The sequence below is a fragment of the Pristiophorus japonicus genome, chromosome 16, assembly GCF_044704955.1.
Source record: "Pristiophorus japonicus isolate sPriJap1 chromosome 16, sPriJap1.hap1, whole genome shotgun sequence".
NCBI lineage: Eukaryota > Metazoa > Chordata > Chondrichthyes > Pristiophoridae > Pristiophorus > Pristiophorus japonicus.
The window spans coordinates 91,127,445-91,151,101 of NC_091992.1; the positions used below are offsets into that span (position 1 = coordinate 91,127,445).

The 23,657-nt window shown below is 46.0% G+C and overlaps 1 protein-coding gene across 2 annotated transcripts in view; it reads left to right on the forward strand.

The window, feature by feature from the left end:
• Positions 1–23,657, forward strand: part of LOC139226653 (dynein axonemal heavy chain 9-like) — a 285,314-nt gene that overhangs the window by 188,506 nt on the left and 73,151 nt on the right. For both annotated transcript variants that reach the window (XM_070857558.1, XM_070857559.1), the window contains exons 16-17: positions 15,224–15,451; positions 17,215–17,406. In XM_070857558.1, the coding sequence (XP_070713659.1) occupies positions 15,224–15,451; positions 17,215–17,406 (420 nt within the window). The remainder of the gene's footprint in view (positions 1–15,223; positions 15,452–17,214; positions 17,407–23,657) is intronic.

Below are 23,657 nucleotides of genomic sequence, written 5' to 3' on the forward strand. Positions count from 1 at the left end.
CAGGTGACCAAAAGCTTGGTCAAAGAGGTAGGTTTTAAAGAATGTCTTGAAGGAGGAAAGAGAGGTAGAGAGGCGGAGAGGTTTAGGCAGGGAATTCCAGAGCTTGGGGCTTAGGCAACAAAAGGCACGGCCACCAATGGTTGAGTGATTACAATCAGGGATGCTCAGGAGGACAGAATTAGAGGAGCGCAGACACCTCGGAGGGGTTGGGGGGCTGGAGGAGATTACAGAGATAATGAGGGGCGAGGCCATGGAAGGATTTGAAAACAAGGATGAGAATTTTGAAATTGAGGCGTTGCTTAACCAGGAGCCAATATAGGTCAGCGAGCACAGGGGTGATGGGTGAGTGGGACTTGGTGCGAGTTAGGACATGGGCAGCCGAGTTTTGGTTCACCTCTAGTTTACGTAGGGTAGAATGTAGGAGGCCAGCCAGGAGTGCGTTGGATTAGTCAAGTCTAGAGGTAAAGACATGGATGAGGGCTTCAGCAACAGATGAGCTGAGGCAAGGGCAGAGACGGGCAATGTTACGGAGGTGGAAATAGACGGTCTTTGTTATGCTGCGGATATGTGGTCGAAAGTTCATTTCAGGGTTAAATATCGCACCAAGGTTGCGAATAGTCTGGTTCAGCCTCAGACAGAGGTTGGGGAGAGGGATGGAGTCAGTGGCTAGGGAATGGAGTTTGTGGCGCGGACCAAAAACAATGGCTTCGGTCTTCCCAATATTCAATTGGAGAAAATTTCTGCTCATCCAGAACTGGATCAGAACTTAAAGCTTCAGTCCCAAGAAATAAAAGATGATATTTCTTTTGAATAACTTTTTAGCACACTGTAAATAATCCATTTTCAAATGCCATCCCAGTAATAGGTTTGTAAAGAGCAAATATGGAAGTTGTATAAATATTGACAATGAAATAGGCCCACGTGACAAATTGTAGACATATTGTCTAAACCTGAGGGTCTTCACAGCAAACAGCAATTTTACATTCATTATCTGAAATGTCACTTCAATTATTTCACGATCAACTTAATTTATTTCACGAATGGCTTTAGCTTTCATACATTGTTGCTTCATTAGCTTCAGTTCCTGTAATAAGTTGAACAACAAGCTTCCAGTTGGATGATAGATGTTAATCAAGATTTTCCAGCAGAAACAGTACAATTCATCAATTCATTCAGCTCTGCACAGCCCCTTCTGTTTAAATTATTTAGTGTTGGCAAAATGGGGAGCTTTCAGCCATTCTCCAACTCTCATTACAATTGTCTGAAGTAATGGTTTTCTCTTTTATAAGACAGTGAAGGTCACTGAGGTAATGCTATTTTGCTCGGTGTCTCTCTTCAAAGGGAGATATTGTTGTTAAATTGCTGCTTGAAGCTGTAATAGATGTTTCCTTTGGCTTGCCAGTGGCGATTATACTCCCTGTATTGTACAAAATGGGAGCTTGGTTTAGAAAATGTTCTATAATTTGTGCTGTGATTTTCTGTGCATCCAGCCAATTGATTCAGTTCAGTAAAGTGTATTTACTGGAAAGAGTTAACCTGATTGTAAAAAGAATAATAATACCATTCTATGAATAGATAAGCAGCTTGGAGATTGTTCCATGAAATTGGCCCAGAACCAGTTATACATTGTTTATAATAAAGAATGGAGTTTCGTAATGTGATGTGACAGCAGAGTATCACTGACTCTTGACTGCATCACCTGACACTGTCCACCTCCATGGAATTGAGGGCTAACAGATTGAAACATGAACCGCAACTGCAATGCAGGCTATATTTACTGTTTCACAATACAAACAACAACAATTTGCATATTAAAAGTGCCTTTAACATAGAAAAACATCTCATCATCATAGGCATGCCCTTGAAATCGAGGAACATAAGAAATAGGAGCAGGAGTAGGCCATTTGGTCCCTCGAGCCTGCTCCGCCATTCAATAAGATCATGGCTGATCTGATCATTGACTCAACTCCACTTCACTGCCCGCTCCTCGTAACCCTTTATTCCCTGATCACTCAAAAATCTATCTATCTCCACCTTAAATATATTCAACCTCCTTAGCTCTCTGGGGCAGAGAATTCCATTGATTTACAACCCTCTGAGAAAAGAAATTTCTCCTCATCTCAGTTTTAAATGGGCGGCCCCTTATTCTAAGACTATGTTCCCGAGTTTTAATTTCCCTTATGAGTGGCAATATCCTCTCTGCATCCACCTTGTCAAGTCCCCTCATAATCTTATACGTTTCGATATGATCATCTTTCATTCTTCTGAACTCCAGTGTGTACAGGCCCAATCTACTCCACCTATCTTCATGAGTCAACCCCCTCATCTCCGGAATCAACCTCATGAACGTTCTCTGAACAGCCTTCAATATAAGTACCTGTATATCCTTCCTTAAATACGGAGACCAAAACTGTACGCAGTACTCCAGGTATAGCCTCATCAATACCCTGTACAGTTGTAGCAGGACTTCTCTGCTTTTATACTCTAATCCCCTTGCAATAAAGGCCAACACTCCATTTGCCTCCACTCTAAAAGTGAGTTCTCAGGTGACTGTACAGCCCAATATGGGAATTACAGTCTCTGTCATAGGTGGGACAGACAGTTGTTGAGGGAAAGGGTGGGTAGGGAGTCTGGTTTGCCGCACGCTCCTTCCGCTGCCTGTGCTAGTTTTCTGCAAGCTCTCGACAACAAGACTCGAGGTGCTCAGTGCCTTCCCGGATGCTCTTCCTCCACTTAAGGCGGTCTTTGGCCAGCGATTCCCAGGTGTCGGTGAGGATGTTGCACTTTATCAAGGAGACTTTGAGGATGTCCTTGAAATGTTTCCTTTGCCCACCTGGGGATTGTTTGCCGTGTAGGAATTCTGAGTAGAGCGCTTGCTTTGGGGGGTCTTGTGTTGGGCAGGCAGATGATGTGGCCCAACGGAGCTGGTCGAGTGTGGTCAGTGCTTTGATGCTGGGATGTTGGCCTGATCGAGAACACTGATGTTGGTGCGTCTTTCCTGTGATGTATGAAATGATACAATGAACTCTGTGCTGTGAGCCAGTGACTAGGTGTAACCTGGTCAGTCTTTAATGGCTTCCAGAAGTGAAGATACAAAGGTGAAGTTCAGGTTATATACCGGGCCCAGCATGAGTGTACCTATGACCCTAGGACCTCCAACAGTAGTTGCCCCTGTTGGTGGACAGACCTTATATATATACATTACATCATTCCCCCCCACCTCAGTTCTTGGCACAAGTCCATATTACAAAGTTCAGACGGTCCGGGGCCCTTCGCTCCCTGGTTGACCGTCTCAGTATAATCCCAGTGCTTTCCGAGTCTCTCATGACTTGGGGCTGGGCATTGACCAGAGTGGGTTCTTCTGATAGCTGGACGTGAGTTGGTTAGTCGTCTAAGCTTGCGGTGTCTTCTTCCAACTGCTCCGGTTCGTCAGTGTGTCTTAGCTTGATTTGATCAATGTGTTTCCTGCACATCTGCCCATTCTTGAGCTTAACCATATACACTTGGTTACCCCCCCTTATGCGTAACATTACCCGGGAGCCACTTGGGCCCTTGACCATGGTTAAGTACATATATTGGGCCATTTACAGATCATCATCATCATCATCATAGGCAGTCCCTCGGAATCGAGGAAGACTTGCTTCCACTCTTAGCATAAGTTCTTAGGTGGCTGTACAGTCCAATACGAGAACCACAGTCTCTGTCACAGGTCGGACAGATAGTCGTTGAGGGAAAGGGTGGACAGGGAGCCTGGTTTGCCGCACGCTCCTTCCGTTGCCTGCGCTTGATTTCTGCATGCTCTCGGCGACGATACTCGAGGAGCTCAGCGCCCTCCCGAATGCACTTTCTCCACCTAAGGCGGTCCATGGCCAAGAACTACCAGGTATCAGTGGGGACGCCGCACTTTATCAGGGAGGCTTTGAGGATGTCCTTGTAACGTTTCCTCCGCCTGCTTTTGGCTTGTTTGCCGTCGGCGAGGTCCGAGTAGAGCGCTTGCTTTGGAAGTCTCGTGTCTGGCATGCGGACTATGTGGCCTGCCCAGCGGAGCTGATCAAGTCTGGTCAGTGCTTCAATGCTGGGGTTGTTGACCTGGATGAGGATGTTAATGTGTGTGCGTCAGTCCTCCCAGGGGATTTGCAGGATCTTGCGGAGACATCGCTGGTGGTATTTCTCCAGCGACTTGAGATGTCCACTGTACATGGTCTACGTCTCTGAGCCATACAGGAGGGCGGATATCATTACGGCCTTGTAGACCATGAGCTTGGCGATAGTTTTGAGGGACTGACCTTCAAACACTCTTTTCCTCAGACAGCCGAAGGCTGCACTGGCGCAATGGAGGCAGTGTTGGATCTCATCATCAATGCCCGTTCTTGTTGATAGGAGGCCCACGTTGGTCCACGTTGTCCAGGGCCACACCGTGGATCTTGATGTTTGGGGGGCAGTGCTATGCGGTAAGGAGGCTGGTGGAGGACCTTTGTCTTACTAATGTTTAGCGTAAAGCCCATGCTTTCATACGCCTCAGTAAATATGTCGACTATGTCCTGGAGTTCAGCCTATGTGTGTGCACAGGCACAGGCCTCGTCCGCATACTGTAGCTCGACGACAGAGATTAGAATGGTCTTGGACCTGGCCTGGAGACCATGAAAGTTGAACAGCTTCCCACTGGTTCTGTAGTTTAGCTCCACTCCAGCAGAGAGCTTATCAACTGTGAGGTGGAACATGGCAGCGAGGAAGACTGCGAAGAGGGTTGGGGGCGATGACGCAGCCCTGCTTGACCCCAGTCCAGACATGAATTGGGTCTGTGATTACAGCATTACAGATGGCTAAACACTAAGGTCCAACAAAAAACTCGGGATCTAAAGAACAGGTGGTGGATGGAGAAAGCACAGGAGATACAGCAGTTGGCCGACAGCCATGATGCGCGAGGATTCTTCACCGCAGTCAAGGCCACATACGGACCAAACTACCAAGGCCCCACCCCACTCCTGGCCAAGAACATGGAAACACTCATCAAGGTCACCGAGGCAGTCAGGGCCCGCTGGAAGGAATACCATCCCGCAGCATGCTACCCGCCACCACCTCAGTGAGACCCCAACACTGCATGAGATAGAAAAGGCCATAAGACAGCTAAAAAACAACAAGGCTACAGGCACGGATGGAATCCCTGCTGAGGCACTGAAGTATGGCGGAGAGGCACTACTGGCGCAAATACACTGATATATCCTTACTATATAGTATAAATGCACACGAGGCCCATACTTGTGGTCACTCTGTGACCAGTTACCTTTATTACCAAGACCTCAAGTGATGAAGGTGGGTGAAGCTTCACCTTTTATACCTGAAAGTCCAGGTTAGGAGTGTCTCCCACAAGTTCGTCCCTTGTGGTCAATGTTCTCAAGGTGTACAACTTAGGTCAGCTTATATATGGGTTAAAATGATAGTGGAATACATGACATTCACGACCTCATCTCTCTCATCTGGAGGGAGGAGAGCTTGCCGGGAGATCTTAGAGATGCAGTGATCGTGACCATCTTTAAAAAAGGGGACAAGTCCGACTGCAGCAACTACAGAGGAATCTCCCTGCTATCAACCACTGGGAAAGTCATCGCTAGAGTCCTCCTCAATCGTCTTCTCCCTGTGGCCGAGGAGCTTCTCTCGGAGTCGCAGTGCGGATTTCGTCCCCTACGGGGCACAACGGACATAATCTTTGCAGCACGACAGCTGCAGGAAAAATGCAGGGAACAGCGCCAGCCCTTATACATGGCCTTCTTCAACCTTACAAAGGCCTTCGACACTGTCAACCGCGAGGGTCTATGGAGCGTACTTCTCCGTTTCGGATGCCCCCAAAAGTACGTCACCATACTCCGGCTGCTCTATGATGACATGCAAACCGTGATCCTTACCAATGGATCCATCACAGACCCATTTACAGATATGTCGCGTGATACCTCGGCGCGGTCATGATACCACTGCTGGCGCTGACGTCGGGTTTCGACTAAGGTCAAGATGGACTTGAGAGAGCCTGTTTTTGAGGCCTCGCTTCATCAATAGTTCCACAGGGGGGACCCCAGTGAGCGTGTGTGGCCTTGTCCTGTAACTGAGCAGTATGCGTGACAGGCATATCTGCAAGGAACCGTGAGTTACGGGTTTCAGGCTCTGCTTGATGGTTTGAACTGCCCGCTCCACTTGACCATTGGACGTGGGTTTGAATGGGGCTGACCTCACGTGTTTTATGCCATTGCGTTTCATGAACTCTTGAAACTCCAGGCTCGTGAAACATGGTCCGTTGTCACTGACAACGATGTCTGGCAGACCATGCGTGGCAAACATGGCTCTCAGGTTCACAATGGTGGCAGTGGAAGTGCTGGATGACATGATCACACATTCTATCCATTTGGAGTATGTATCCACCACCACAAAAAACATTTTACCGAGGAAGGGGCCCGCAAAGCCGATGTGGATTCTCGACCACGGTTTGGATGGCCATGACCACAGACTGAGCGGAGCTTCCTTTGAGGCATTGCATAACTGCTTGCAAGTGCTGCACTGATGCATGCATGACTCTAAGTCCGAGTCAATGCCAGGCCACCAAACATGGGACCTGGTGATGGCCTTCATCATGACAATACCGGGATGCGTACTGTGTAACTCCCGTACAAATCTCACCCTGTCTTTCTTGGGCATTACAACACGATTACACCACAGTAAACAGTTGGACTGGATGGAAAGCTCATCTTTGTGACGGCTGTACGGTTTGGTTTCATCACCCATTTCCTTGGGGATGGTCGGCCAATCCCCGTTAAGAACACAACGTTTTACAACCGATAGGGTCGGATCCTGGTTGGTCCAGGTCTTAACCTGTTGAGCAGTGACAGGCGACCCTTCACTCTCAAAGGCATCCATGACCATGAGTAGCTCTGCGGGCATTGGCGTTTCCACCTCCCGTGTGGGCAACGGTAACCGGCTCAATGCATCAGCGCAGTTGTCAGTGCCTGGTCTATGGCGAATGACATAATCATACGCAGATAATGTCAGCGCTCACCTCTGGATGCGGGATGACGTGTTGGTATTGATATCTTTATGTTCTGAGAGCAGCGCTATAAGCGGCTTGTGATCAGTTTCCAGCTCAAAGCGTGCCCAAAAAGGTACTGGTGCATTTTTGTTACCCCATAAACACATGCTGAAGCTTCTTTCTCTACCATGCCATAGGCTCTTTCCACCTTGGACAGGCTTCGAGACGCGTAGGCAACTGGTTGTAGTTTGCCTGACTCATTGGCTTGCTGGAGTACGCAGCCGATTCCATAGGACAATGCATCACAGGTCAAAACTAGATGCTTGCATGGGTCATACAATACCAGTAGCTTGTGGGAACACAACAGATTTCTAGCCTTCTCAAAGGCTCTGTCTTGAAGTTCACCTCACACTCAGTCATCTCCTTTCCTGAGCAGCTTGTGCAAAGGCTCTAATACTGTGCTCAATTTGGGTAAGATGTTACTGAAGTAGTTGAGAAGACCCAGGAACGAATGCAGCTCCGTCACATTCTGGGGCTTGGGCACATTTTTGATGGCCTCTATTTTCACGTCTGCAGCAATCTTTCGTCCAAGGAATTTGACCTCTGGTGCCATGAAAACGCACTTAGAATGTTTCAGCCTGAGTCCCAATTTATCCAGATGATGCAGAACTTCTTCTAGATAGTGACAGGTGCTCGGCGGTGTCACGACCTGTGGCTAGGATGTCCTCTTGGAATACCACGGTCTTGGGGACGGATTTCAATAGGCTCTCCATGTTTCTCTGAAATATGGCTGCCACTGAACGAATGCCAAAAGGGCACTTGTTGTAAATAAACAGTCCTTTGTGCGTGTTGATGCACGTAAGTTTCTTTGATGATTCAACCAGTTCCTGTGTCACGTATGCCGACATTAGATCCAATTTGTCGAACGATTTTCCACCGGCTAGCTTTACAAACAGCGTTGAAATCAGCTTTCGGTCGCAGGTACTGATCTTGTTTCGAAACTTGGTTGATCGTGACCTTGTAGTCTCCACAAATCCTGACCATGCCATCACTCTTTAACACCGGAAAAATGGGACTGGCTCATTCATTAAATTCGACTGGTGAGATGACCCCCTCGCGTTGTAGCCTGTCCAATTCGAGCTCGACTTTTTCTCTCATCATGTGTGGGACCGCTCTGGCTTTGTGATGGATGGGCCTTGCGTCTGGGCCTAGGTGAATCTGCACCTTGGATCCCTTGAAGCTGCCAATTCCCGGTTCAAACAGTGAGGGAAATTTGCTCAGCACTTGAGCACACAAATCATCAACCGCTGATGACAAAGCTTTGATAGCGTACCATTTCCATTTTATTTTCTTGAGCCAACTCCTGCCGAATAATCCATAATTGTAGATCATGAACCGTTCCCTCGTACAACACTATTACTGCTACACTACCGATCTCTGGTATGAGCTCTTTGGTGTTGGTACGCAACTTTGCATTTATCGGACTCAGCTTGGGTCTCTCTGCCTTGGTCTCCCACAGCTTTTCAAAAGTCCTCTGGCTCATTATCGATTGACTCGCACCCGTGTCTAATTCTATGGATACCGGCACGCTGTTTAATTTTACCTCCATCATTATCAGTTGGCTCTTTGTTAGGGACACACGTACACTATACACTTCCTGCTCGGAGCTCTCAAATGTCTCGGGCTACATCGCCAGATCCACGCTGAATTGATCATCATCCACATGGTGTGTCGCAGCTCGCTTGATCTGCTGCGTACATGTCCGCTGAAGATGCCTCGTCTTTGCACACCCTCTGCATACATACTGCCTGAAGCGGCACTGATGGGGTCGGTGATTGTCCCCGCAACGCCAACACGTTGAGCTCGGATTTGCGCCCAATGGCGGGCTTTGAGTGGCTCCCGTTCTTGCATATGCAGTCGAGTAGGCAATGCCATGTACAGCTCTGCCAACCGTCGATACAATTTTGTGCACAGTACTTGCCGTGGAGTTACTGTTTTGTCGCGATATCTGCTTTGTGCTTTTCTGCGTGGACATGTAAGCCTGGGCGATGGTGATGACCTTGCTGAGGTAAGCCAGCAGCTTACTTAAATCACCTCATGGTTGAACCCGATCACGAAAAAGTCTCACAGCGTGTCTTCCAACACAGGCCCAAATTTTCAAAGTCCTGCAAGAGGTCTCAGGTCATCAACAAATGGCACTACATCCTGGCCTTCTGGACAAACGTGCGTATGGAAGCGATATCTGGATATGAGGATTCCTTCTGTGGGTTTAAGGAACTCGAGCACACAGTTCTTTGTAATCCTTTTCTGTAGGAAGAGTGGGTGAGAGCAGATTCTTGATGAGTGCATAAATCATGGGGCCACAGATGGTGAGAAGAACTGCCCTGCGCTTCTCTGCATCCTTGTCTTTGTTTAGGTCGTTTGCCATGAAGTACTGGTCCATGAAATCTCCCCAATCCTCACCCTCATTGAATCTCTCAAGAATTCCGACAGTACTCGATCTTGCTGTGCTCGCCATACTTTTGCGTGGATTCGTATTTTCCTCGTCGCCAGTTGTGGTGTATGAAATGATACAATGAACTCTATACTGTGAGCCAGTGACTAGGTGTAACCTGGTCAGTCTTTAATGACTTCCAGAAGTGAAGATACAAAGGTGAAGTTCAGGTTATATACCAGGCTCAGCACGAGTGTACCTATGACCCTAGGACCTCCGGCCGTAGTGCCCCCTGGTGGTGGGCAGACCTTATGTACATACATTACATATCCTCCATGGGGATTTGCAGGATCTTGCGGAGACAGCGTTGGTGGTATTTCTCCAGCGATTTGAGATGTCTACTGTATATTGTCTCAAGGCACTTCCGAGGTACATCAGAAAAAATGGCCGCTGAGCCAAACAAGGAGGGGGTGGCGATCAAAATCTTGATCAAAGATGTCATTTGTTACGGAGGGCCTTGAAGGAGGAGAGGGAGATATAGAGATGGATGGGTTTAAGGACTGACATTCAGAGTGTGGGACCTAAGTAACTAAAGGCAGAGTCGTCAGTGGTGGAGTGAAGAAGGGACTGCATAAAAGGAGCATCGGTGAATTCAGGTGGTGGTCACAGAGTTAGGGAGATGTGAGATCTTGAATTTAGACTGAATTTTGAGCCATTGGGTGACTGGGAGTCAATGTAAATCAGTGAGGACCGTGGTAGATGGGTAAGCGGGAGTTGATACGGGATAGGATATGGCGGTAGAGTTTCAGATGAGCTAATGTTTATGGAGTACAAAAGCAAAATACTGCGGATGCTGGAATATAGAATAAAAACAGAAAATGCTGGCAATCTCAGCAGGTCAGACAGCATCTGTGGAGAGGAAGCAGAGTTAACCTTTCGGGTTGATGACTCTTTGTCAGAACTGGTGAATGTTCTAAAAGAACAGATTCTTAACAAGCACTGAAAGGGGGAGTGGAAGAAAGAACAAAAGGGAAGGTCTGTGATCGGTTGGAAGACAGGAGAGATTAGAGAGACAAAAGGGATGATGGCCCAAATTCAAATGCTAATGCCAGGAGTTAGAAAAACATTAGTTAAGATAGGGTGTGAATGGTGGGATTATGACCATCTGCCATTAGTGATGAGGAGAAAAAAAAGAAGAAACAGGCTCCGGGGGTTGGGGGGGGGGGGCGCAGAGGGAGGGGGAAAGGGAGCCAAAGATTGGCAGCGGTTACGTCTGAAATTTTTGAACTCAATGTTGAGCCCAATGAAAGATGAGGTGCTGTTCCTTGAGCTTTGTTGGAGCAGAGTAGGAGACCAAAGACAGAGAGGTCAGAGTGAGAGTGGAGTGGAGAATTAAAGTGACAGGCGACCGGAAACTCAGAGTCACACTTGCAGACCGAACGGAGGTGCGCCACAAAGTGCTCACCCAATCTACGCTTGGTCTCCCCAATGTAGAGACCACCACATTGTGAGCAGCGAATACAGTATACTAAATTGAAAGATGTACAAGTAAATCGCTGTTTCACATGGAAGGAATATTTGGGGCCCTGGATAGTGGGAAGGGAGGAGGTAAAAGGGCAGGTGTTGCGCATCTCCTGCATTGCACAAAATGGTGCCGTGGGAAGGGGGAGGGAGTGCTGGGAGTGACTGCAGAATGGACCAGGGTGTCGCGGAGGGAGTGGTCCCTTCAGAATGCTGAGAGGGGAGGGGAGGGAAAGATGTGAGTGGTGGTGGGATCATGCTGGAGGTGGCGGAAATGGCGGAAGATGATCCGTCGAATGTGGAGGCTGGTGGGGTGAAAGGTGAGGACAAGGAGAACCCTGTCTTGGCTCGGTGAGGGAGAGGAAGGTTATGGAGGGTGATGGATGGGAAGTTATCCAGGAGAGCATGGAGTAATCAACGGTATGGATGAGGGTTTCAGCAGCAGAGGGGCTGAGGTCAGCACAGGAAGAGCATTATATTCTGAAGGTGATGGACAGCGTATGAAGACAGAAATTTAACCCGGGGCCAAACAGAATGATGAGTTTTGGGAATGACCGTTAGCAGGCATAACAATTTTTAAAACAGAAAATATTTGAAGATACCACAATATAATCCATGTTTGACTTTGCTTACATGGCTAGGTTGTTCTATTTGCTTTATTTTTCTTAATTCTGTTTAAACTTCGACGACAAATGAGCATATTTTGCAGTTATTGAATTGGGAAAATTACTTGGGACACTGTCCCGAAAAAAAAATCTTGACCTATGTGGTCAGGTGACCTTCCCCCACTCTTCTGCAAATATTGGCCCAGAAATTGTGGTCAGAAGCTTCCTGCAGGCGGGAGCCTCCAACTGAAATGTTTTTTACGAAAGTGAGTGGAGGCTCCGAAGCCTCCAATCACAGTCCAGCATATGGGCCCACACATCCCAAGAACGTAAGTGCAACCTGAGGGCCTGTGGGCCTGGACCAAAATGAACCTGGAGCACTCTCATTGATAATAATGGTGAGGTCCGTCTGTCTGAGCTCCCATTACTATCAATGAGAATACGCTCCAAAACACAGAACACAGCACAATAAATTAAAAAAAACACCTCACATATTTAAAATTCATTGAAATTGAATTAAATTATTTGGACAAAAATGTATTTTTTTAATGGGCTGATAATTCTGGCCTGGCCGGGTATGTACGAAGTGCGCATGGACCCGGCCAGGCCTCGCAAAAGCCAGTTTTCTGCAATTTACGGCCCATTGCTTCATTCTGGTCACACTCTTGGTTTTTCTTTATTGTCAGCTCTGTTGTCTTTTCAGAAAAAGTTTAATTGAGCAATTTATTGGATTTTGTATCAATATTTTTTAGAAAGCTGCTCCCAATCCTTATCGACCATTGCAGGGACCATTGAGCAAACATTCTGAGTTTTCTCGTTTACTTTCCAGACCACAGCCTCATGCATCATTCTTTTTTTTTACTGAAATGGTGAGTTCCTTGAGTTTCAGTCTGCTGGGGTTTACATCAATTAGATTGACCCATTTGGTCCATACTAGAGCTGCCGGCCAATGCTTGCTGCTGAATTTAAAATGTAGGTCACCTGCTCTGATCCTTCCCAGTAACTGACTCTTTTGGTACTTATCTTCAATGTCACATGACATTGGGACTGTGTAGCCTGCTCCAAACTTACCCTTAGGGCAAAATACAACTACCAGCTGATTTATTGGAAGACAAGAAGTTTGAAGTTCAATTTATTTTGGTGTCCTATTCAGCAAATAAGTAGTCTCCCACTTATCTCAAGATAGTTGGCCCCTGTTGCATATCAGTTCATACAGCTAGAGCGAAGGCTTCAGAAGTCTCTGCACATACACAGTCTCCTCCACCATTATTCACAAGGTGCTCAACCTGTGGATGACTAGTAGACCTTGGCTTGTATCCTTCTGAGCTGAGTGGTCAGCAAGTCCAGATCAGTAACTCGATTTCTGCTGACTTCCTGTTGGTGCAATCTCTAGCATCTGTCTCCAGAGAGACAGACTATTATCTGAATGGTGACAGATTAGGAAAAGGGGAGGTGCAACGAGACCTGGGTGTCATGGTACATCAGTCATTGAAGGTTGGCATGCAGGTAGAGCAGGCAGTTAAGAAAGCAAATGGCATGTTGGCCTTCATAGCGAGGGGATTTGAGTACCGGGGCAGGAAGGTGTTGCTACAGTTATACAGGGCCTTGGTGAGGCCACACCTGGAGTATTGTGTACAGTTTTGGTCTCCTAACTTGAGGAAGGACATTCTTGCTATTGAGGGAGTGCAGCGAAGGTTCACCAGACTGATTCCCGGGATGGCGGGACTGACATATCAAGAAAGACTGGATCAACTGGGCTTGTATTCACTGGAGTTCAGAAGAATGAGAGGGGATCTCATAGAAACGTTTAAAATTCTGATGTGTTTAGACAGGTTAGATGCAGGAAGAATGTTCCCAATGTTGGGGAAGTCCAGAACCAGGGGTCACAGTCTAAGGATAAGGGGTAAGCTATTTAGGACCGAGATGAAGAGAAACTTCTTCACCCAGAGAGTGGTGAACCTGTGGAATTCTCTACCACAGAAAGTTGTTGAGGCCAATTCACTAAATATATTCAAAAAGGAGTTAGATGTAGTCCTTTCCTACTAGGGGGGTCAAGGGGTATGGCAAGAAAGCAGGAATGGGGTACTGAAGTTGCATGTTCAGCCATGAACTCATTAAATGGCAGTGCAGACTCGAAGGGCCGAATGACCTACTCCTGCACCTATTTTCTATGTTTCTATGTTTCTATCTTTGACGTCGTCAGCACAGTGCTGGAACAGATATTATACAGGTGGTCTCGACCCCAAACGCTAACCAGACAAGGCCTATCGCCTGACACTGATACCAGCATTGTTCATGTCAGAAAAGAATTAAAGCGTCAGGCAGGAACCGTCTCTGAGAGACTTCCTTAAGGACTTCTTTGATGTCCTCTGCATGACCCAAGACATTACCACAGTTGTCACCAGGTATGGCCATATCACAGGGCCGAGATCCCAGTTCTGATACAAGCACTGATGAGTATCGGGGCTTACTTATTAGAGTACCCTACCCAAGACAAGTGACTGGTTTTGTAAAAGGGTGAATGGACTTCTTTGTCTCCTCTGGGAAGGAGGACAAGGTGAGTGGGGAGGGAGAGGTGGGGGAAGAGAAGGAGGGAAACAGAGACTTTCAATTTGCAACAGCAGATCTAAGGATGGGGCCAATGGGTGCACATGTCATGTGCGAGAAGTAGCTGTCTGGAAAAAGTGTGTGGCTCTGGAAAGCAGTGGGGACACCAAGGATATGTGCAGGCTAACTGATACTCCCATTTTAGATGAGAGACTATTCATGAGATTGTGACCTCCTGCCCCCGCCCCCACCCTCGCTTCCACAGTCCCCTATGTGTAATTTACTGAGCCAGTAATTCCCTGCAATTCCCCTGTGGCTATAGAATTTTATGGGATTGGGCAAGGGGTTACTACACTATCGCCGTGGAAGCCCTGCCAATAGCCTTCTCTTGCTTTCTCTGGCTCTCGAGCAAGTAAAATACTCTCCGATCCAATGGTCAGCTAGTCTGCAAAGAGAGAAAAAGAATAGAAAGAGAGGGGAAACTGGGTTAGAGAGCAGAATGTATTCCTGAAACTTGGCCATCCCCTGCAGCATGTGTGATGGATGCTGATTGTTGCTTTGAAATCGCTTTGTGTTTTTCTCACAAGGCAAAGTCTCAGTTAAATGGCCTGTGACTGAAAACCTCACCCAGGGAGTTTGCTAAGTCTTGGCAGTTCTGGGTACGTGGTCGAAAATCAGATGTTGAAAATGTATCCAGTCTTAACAACTATTGATCAACACAAGCCGGGCATCTGGGGATGGCCAAAGTTGCTTGGAGACCAGCAGGAGCAGTGGGAGGAGGAAAAGGGTGAAAAACATGGGAAAAAAATAAGAAATGTTCAACAAAATAGAACTCAAACTGCCTGTTCTTAATTACAACCTCCTTGTACTGCCATGTATCTGCATTGCTTCAGTGAGTAGTCAAATATCACTACAGCGTGGCGGGTTGTAATCAGGTCTTTTCACCGGTGTCTGAATGAGCCAAGTGTAAACAATACCTGTTACACAACACCATGGAGACCTGAACTAGCATCAGCGGAGCTGCCTTACTTTCATCAGCTGCTAGAGGCAGTGTAAATATTAGCTTTAAATTGTCATCCGTTGACTCAACATTGTCCTCTTCAGAATATCCATCTGGTGGAGAAGTGGCTCAGTAATCTGGAGAAGAAAATGGAGCAGCACAGCGAGGGCAGCCATGAGAATTTCCGCGTCTTCATTAGCGCAGAGCCAGCCCCCTCGCCCGACGGCCACATCATCCCTCAAGGTATCTTGGAGAACTCCATCAAGATCACCAACGAACCACCCACTGGAATGCATGCCAATTTGCACAAGTCCCTGGATAACTTCAATCAGGTACGTGCTGGTTTACATACTGTCAATGCTTGTTTCCCCGAGCCATAAAACTGAAACTTTTCAGCTTAATTTGAGATTTTAATAACACTTTTGCTCTGTGCTGCTCAATTTTATTCAATCTATTTTATGTTCTCTATCCCCCAAAAATCACAAAACTGTGCGGTCTCTCGAAAGCATGCTTCAAAGAACACATCCGATTATGTTAGCACTCCAGTGTGTCAGGATACTGATCCAGTGTGAACACTCTCCAGTGTCAGGATACTGATCCAATGTGAACACTCTCCAGTGTCAGGATACTGAGTTGGTGTGAACACACTCCAGTGTATCAATAATTGAGCAAGTTTGGTCATACAAGTTTTGCAGTTATGAGAATCTTATCATTTGCCACTATTTCATGACTTGTGTTGCTTTATTGCCATTAAGTAATTCCCATTATAAATTGCACAGTATCGGGCACCCTAACCAACAATGATGGCTCTCCCAGCTTTGAAGACCAAGGGACTGCTCAGACACAACATTGGAGGACAAAACCTCCATTTTCCTTTTTTTCCCTTCTGAGTTTTCCAATTTTCTCCTTTACTCTCATAAAGGTATTAACTCATACTGGTTTAGGGTTTCCCAGCAGCTTTTTACCCTCCAATATCCTGTCTATATGTCCTGTTCTTCATGTGTGAACCTCAGCATTGGGTTCTGGCAACGTATCTGACCTTCGAGGTCATCAGAGCCAAGCCTGATCCCATGCACACTTGCACATTTATCATCGCAGGCCACTGGATTCTGAGCAGGAAGGAAACCCTCGCGGGGTTTTACTCTCATAGCCGAGAGGGTCGATGGCCCTGATGCTAACTCAGGGCAGACTGGGGATTGAACGTGACATGTTTCTGGTCTGTTTAACTCATTAGCACACTGGGAAGTGCATTCAGCACAGCCACTGTGGAAGTTCAAACTACCATTGCTTTGGCCTTGTTTTTTGGGTGAGGGGAGCTGCTACAAATCTCAATTTGTTTCTTTTGCTGAGAGCTGCTAGATGCATATTGTTGCATAGTGGGCCCGCAGTCTTTTCATTTGAATCATGTCTCATTTGATGATCTGATTTTTTTTTCCCTCCAATGAACACATGCCTGCACCAGGAAGAAGGTAATGCGATTGTAATTAAAATAAATTGCAGAGAGTGAAAAAATTAGATTTGAGCTTTTTAACGATTGCAACCATTTAGTCAGACAGGAAGTTGCTACACTATAATGCTGGAATCAACTAAATTTTATTGGTGAATAGCAACTTTAAATCCTGGGGATGTTTGAATAGATGGATGCTCTGCAGTTTTGCTTTCCTGTAGGAATCAGAGAAATATTTTACAGAAGTTTTCTTCAAAGATTAAATAAGTGCGCTAGACATGGTCTGTGAAAGAAGTGGCTTGATAGGCCGAATTATTTTCTGTACTCCGTACCAGAGGTGATGCCTTGAATTCGGTGGAATCCTGTTACCTGTAACTGGCTCAGGCAAATAAAAAATGAAATCATTCAATCCTAGATCTCAGCATAACATGACTGCTGTAAAGGTGTTTGGAAAATGTATATACAACAGGATTTGTATCCTTCCGGGGAGCGAAATAATTGGACTTGACTGCACAAAATTATAGTTTCCTATTCCTTAAAGCAGACTCCACTGAGTTGCTGTGTGCAGTCAAAAAACTCAATAGAGAAATGGGATTATTTGGGAGTAATGCATGTCCTGTGAAATGCATTTCTGTTCTTTATCCCCAGGACACATTGGAGATGTGTGCTCGTGAGAATGAATTCAAGAGCATTCTCTTTGCTCTTTGCTACTTTCATGCAGTTGTGGCGGAGAGACGCAAGTTTGGGCCTCAGGGTTGGAACCGTTCTTACCCGTTCAACACCGGGGACCTCACCATCTCGGTCAATGTGCTGTACAACTACTTGGAGGCCAACGTAAAGGTAAGAGGTGACTGCAGGAGTTGGGGGATCGGGTGTGTCTTGGAGTTAGCTCTCCTCTCACACTTGAATTGAAATCCAGTCAGGTTGATGGGATGAAAGCCTCTTTCTGCCATCTGTAATGTGATAACTTGCCGTTCTCTAGACCATAGTACAGTTATCCATAATTCAGTACCATAATAATCTCACTCAGACATTGTTAACATGTATTTTGTGGGCATTGATAATGTATTGGTGCATGAGGGAGTGCTGTTTGAAGGGTGGGGACAGAATGCATTCCTGTGGGAGAGGGAAGAGACTGTGGTTGAATCTGTTTGATTCCATGCCAGTAACATCCCTCACCTTGATAAGTATCTAAATGTATCCGAAAATATTCAGAAAAAGGAGGCCTAACACTGTGAGCAGCGGTTTAATCCAATCAATATATAGGGCTAGAGTTTCCGTTTTGGGCATAATCGGCAATCAGGCGCAAATTGCGCTCAAAATTGTGCTAGTTTTCTGAATTAAGTTCTTGCACAAGTTCCTGCTCAAACTCATTTGCATATTGAACATAAAATCTTCCCTGAACCAGCACAATCGAGCAGCATCTCAGAAAGTAATTTTTTTTGCATTAAAAAATATACCTTGATATATTTAAGAGTGGTAACCTGGTGCTGGTTTATTATTACAGCTGAAAATGGCTTTATCACAAAAAATAAGCATTTTTAATCAAGGTGTCCAGTCCTCCACCTCTGAGTAACCGGAATTTAAATAACTGGAAATGACTTTAAAAATCTATACAGAACCATTTACTGGTTTCATTGGTGTACAGTAATCAGTTTCTTAGTAAATGAAATATTTGTTAATATTTAAAACTTTTAAAAGGTGCCCATTAGTGTCCTTGCGCCTAAAAAAAACAAAAGCAGTATAATTTTACGAGCCTCCTTGAAGGCCCGCAAATGGGCACAATTAGCAGGAACTCGCCATGGTGATTAACTCGATCAGGGGCGTGGCCAGTTTCTAATGCAATCTTTTTTAAACCAGTGTAAACGGTCACAGAAATTCGATTTGTGCTGAACGTAATTTACGCTTGAAATTTCTTGATCCTTCGCGCTGGTTTGGCTAATTGTAGGAGAATTGTGCTGTTAAAACCCGCAAAAACTAGTGGAAACTCCAGGCCATAATGTCAAACCCAATCACTCTTTTTTTTCTGTCCAATTTTCATCCGTCCCCTTCTTTCCCATAGGCTTTGACCAATGCTGTAGGTACATTTCCACAGGCATTTCCGGTATATTACCCAAACAGCTACTTTTAATGTGAGTCTTTGACACTAATGGGAAGGCGACGGTGGGTACAGAGCCTGATCCTGTCACCACTCAATCTGCACACATCCTCACCCAGCAAGATTCACTAGATAGCGATCAGGAGCAAGAATCCTGGCTATTTTTATTCTTGATAGCTTAGGGATGCTGAGGTCAACTGTAGCAGGCTCTACTCCCTCAGGTCAGCAACGTCAGTCACATTGTTTTTAATCATTCTGGGATGTGGGAATCGCTGGTGTGGCTGGCATTTATTTATTGCTGATCCCTAGTTGGCCTGAGATGGTGTGGTTGACCTTCTTGGTACAACCAACTCGGCCACTTCCGATGGGATTGGAGTCACATGTCGACCACACCAGGTAAGGACTTCTCTAAAGGACATTTCCAAACCAGTTGGTTTTTTTTGACAATCTGACCGCTTCACTTTGGTAGCAACTTTTTATTTCTAGGTATTTTACAAAACTAAATTCAAATTCTCAAACTTTTTATTTCTAGATTAAAAAAAAATGCAAATTCTCAAACTGCTGTGGTGGGATTTGATCTCACGTTGTCTGAATTATTAGCCCAGTAACATAACCATTGCACCAACGTGCCCTGGTTTGTATTGCAGAGATACCCACTGTATAAATCTGTTGAGCTATCACTGTTCAGAATGTTGTTGGTGTTATTAGTCTAAAGATTAATTGTTTGCAGTAAAGATAACCCTTTTTTAATTTGTAGAAATGTATCCCTTGTGTATATATCTGTAAGTCATGCCGCCTTTAGTTTTAAAACAGATGCATCTTCCTGCCGTGGAAATATTTAAACAAGCATGAGTCATCTGGAAAAAAAAACCTATCCTCCCGAGTAACAAGGTTGCAGCTGCTGGTACTCTTGAGTTTTAATATGCTATCAACCACACTGCACAAAATCTTTGTTGTGTTGTCTCTGTAGAAATTCATAGGGAAAGGTTGACAGGAGTTCTGAGAGTCGGAACAGTATGCTGATGTGGAAAGCACATTAACATAAACTGCACAACTGAACACGCCAAATGCTGCTTTGCACCAAGTCAACAATATGTTGTAATTATCACCATTTCAAAAAGACTTCCTGAATATCACTGAACATCACGAACTGCTGTTGAAACACATGTCGAGGCAATTATTTAGAGAATGATGGATATCCGGCACTAATTTCATTGAAGAGTTTCAGAAAATGTCATAGCTGACATCTTGGCCCCAAGTTTCCACATGATTTGCTCCTGATTTTTAGGAGCAACTGGTGTAGAACGGAATATCTTCGAAATCGGAATTCTCCACATTTAGTTTTCTGCAGTTCTAGTCAGGTAGAACAGTTTCACTTTGGAACTGATTTTTTTTTTTCAAGAGGGGGCGTGTCCAGCCACTGACGCCTGATTTCAAAGTTTCCACAGTGAAAACATACTCCAAACTAACTTAGAATGGAGTAAGTGAAGATTTTTGTACGCTTGAAAAAACCTTGTCTACACTTTAAAAAAATCAGGCGCAGGTTACAAATTAGGCGTAGGGAACGAGGTTGGGGGGGGGGGAGGGGGAGGGAAGGGAAGTCATTAAATTCTACAATCAATCCTTAGTTATACTTATACAAATATTATACAAATAAATCCAACCTGAATAAAAATTTATAAGCAAAGAAAAGATTAAATAAACCATGTTCCTACCTGTGTGAAAGTGCTTCAGGCAGGCCTTTCAGACAGCGGTGTGGCGTCAGTGTCTCGACAGCAGCGGCAGGCAGCAAGCAGCCTTCGAGCTGAGCTACAGTGCTTGAGGTAGGGGTGTGGCATCAGTGTCTCGACGGCAGCGGCAGGCAGCAAGCAGCCTTCGAGCGGAGCTGCGGTGCTTGAGGCAGGCCTTCATTCCCCGCTAAGATGCAGCACCCGGACGGACGTGAGGCCATTCGGCCATGGGATTGCAGCAGCGTCAGTGGCTGGTCGGGAGCCGAAGAAAGAACAGCAGCAGCCTTCGAGCTGTGAGGGGGACTGACTGAGGCCATTTGGTCAGGGAGAGGCAGCCACATCAACATCTTTATATTTAAATTTGCAGAATGGGTGCACCACATATTATGCAATGGTTTGCTTCCTCATGCAAGAAATTCTTCGTTCTTGGTGGAAGTTGATCCATTGCAAAGTTGAATTGGCACTTTTATTTCTCCAAACATACAGTCCTTAATTTGCAGGCACCGGTTCTGCAAGTTTAGCAGTGAAAAGCTGAACTCACTGATTTCAGCAGGTGATTTATTCAGCAGTGCTGCTAAAAGCACTCCCTCACACACAGAAATATCAAGAAAATTAAAATACAAGCCTTTGCAGGGGTCCAAGAAACAAATCTTCACTTTTTCTGCAGTACTTTTAAAAATGGCCGAGTGCCAATGTTTACTTCAGACTGTGCGCGCGCGAATGCTCCAACGCGCACGCGCAGGGTTGCTGGCACCAAGAAGCCTCATTTCAATTGTACCCGCCCCCTCCTACTTACAAAATCGGCGCGAGTGGTAAGCTCCGCCCCCTGTGCGCCACGCCAAGCAGACATCGAGCTCCAAGGAGCTCGAGAATACCGCACTTTTTTTTCGGCGCGAAAAACAGGCGCCCAGCTCTGAGGTGCGCCTTTTTTGCCGCGTGTGGAAACTTGGGGCCATAAACCCTGAAATTGCAGCATTAGAATTACTCCTGTGCACTCACTATTTAAAAGCTCTCTCTCTCTCCACTAGTAGATCTGCGATTGTGTTATTCATGATAAGTTGGATGATGCTTCTGTTTTATAATGGCAGAAACATTAGACCATGCAATGCACAATATATTGCTATGCTGCTCAGGCGAAACTGTGTTTAATCTAGCGTTTAGACTTTATCCTCTTTAAGGGCACAAAGTCTAAATGCAACAAGTGAACACGGCCAAAGGTCATTTAGAGTTCAATTTTGTGGTCAGAGAACTTTCCTGATTGGAATGTGATTTTCAGTTTCACACTGTAGCTCAAAACCACCAATATGTTAAGATGGTTTTGCATCTGTATATGATATCTGTATTGTGCTATATGATTTTAATATTTTACTACTTGAACTCCTGTGCAATGTTCCCACTAAGCTGAAGATCACGCGTGTAAGGGTTACTAAATGCCTAGTCCCCCGTTACACAGTTCTTGACGTCAGGTTTTATAAGAATAAAATTACACATGGCACAAGATTTTGGCTCAACCAAGATTCGTACATTTTACTGAACGTACACGCAACCACCTCGCCAGTATAAATCACTACAATCTGTGCTGGACTAACAAACCCACAATACAAACCCCTACGAAAGGTCATTTGTATTGGCATCACTTGACACAGTTAAACTCGTTGGCAACTTGACTGTTACACATAAAGTTACCCAGACCCAAACACAAAACCCTTCTATGACTTGGCTGGAACAAAACATACAATCACCCTCGGCTGGGTTGATGGTAGATCCGTTTCCTTAGTTGCAGCTTGCATCCCAAAGATTAGCTGGCTTCTCTTGATGTTTTGATACCGTTCCTGTACTTCGAAAATGGGTCTTCTTTATTCCAAAAACCAAGTTGTGATCTTGAAAAAGATTTCCTGTTCCCTCCTGTGAAATCAGCTCTCCTGCAGTGCAACACAATGCAAAGCCTTCGATGGTTGAGGAATGTGCGAATGTCCCTGCATCTTTTCAGACAGAAAACCCGAGCAGCATAGGCCGTCCCTCGAAACGAGGATGACTTGCTTCCACGCCAAAAAAAAGAATGAGTTCACCGGTGTTTCAAATGAAGAACCCGAACTACATCTTCATGGTTAGAAGATGCCTGTGCATGGATTTTTTTAACGTGTGGTGGCCGTTGCACATCAGCCACCACACGGGCTTGACAGAGCTAGGTCTTGGTCCAGTGGCAAGGATTAACCAAGGCAACTGGAGACCTGCTCGGCTGCACAGACCAAGTGCGCACACATATCGCAGTGTGGGCTGGCCCGTGCTGCCCCTGGGCCACTGGCCCCGAACTTACGCCTCCCCTGGGCCCCGATCACATCCCTCCACAGTCTCTCACCGCTCCTGCTGCATCTGCCCATGCTCCAATCACCAACCTGGACCTTGCCGACGTCACTCTTTGTTGCCGTTGCCCTCCTGCACCAGCTCACGCTGTACCTTGTAGTGGTACGTCTCCACGTTGCTCCTGGGCCGCAAGTCACCCTTTTTATGGCCCCAACCTGCAGCTGATGGTTTCTCGCAGGTTGGGGCCTCCACGCTGCTCAGGGCCGCCGTTCACATTGTTTTCAAGGAGCGGCGTGCGGCCCAGGGAGCAGCGTGGAGGCCCCGACCTGCGAGAAACTATCAGCGGCAGGTCGGGGCCATAAAAGGAGTGGCGAGACAGAAAACCAATGAAGGTATGAATGTCTTTCTATCTTTTCAGACAGAAAACCATTGAAGGTGTGAATGTCTCTCTTTTGAAGCCATTGTATGTGTGGATTCCTCTCCCTGGTCCAGACAGAAAACCCATCATCGTGGGCAGTCGCTCGGCATCAAGGAAACATAGAAACTTAGAAACATAGAAAATAGGTGCAGGAGTAGGCCATTCGGCCCTTCGAACCTGCACCACCATTCAATAAGATCATGGCTGATCATTCACCTCAGTACCCCTTTCCTGCTTTCTCTCCATACCCCTTGATCCCTTTAGCCGTAATGGCCACATTGGCCACATCTAACTCCCTCTTGAATATATCCAATGAACTGGCATCAACAACTCTCTGCGGTAGGGAATTCCACAGGTTAACAACTCTCTGAGTGATCCTAACTCTTATCCTTAGACTGAGTCAGCTGGTTCTGGACTTCCCAAACATCGGGAACATTCTTCCTGCAACTAACCTGTCCAGTCCCGTCAGAAGTTTCTATGTTTCTATGAGATCCCCTCTCATCCTTCTAAACTCCAGTGAATAAAGGTCCAGTCGATCCAG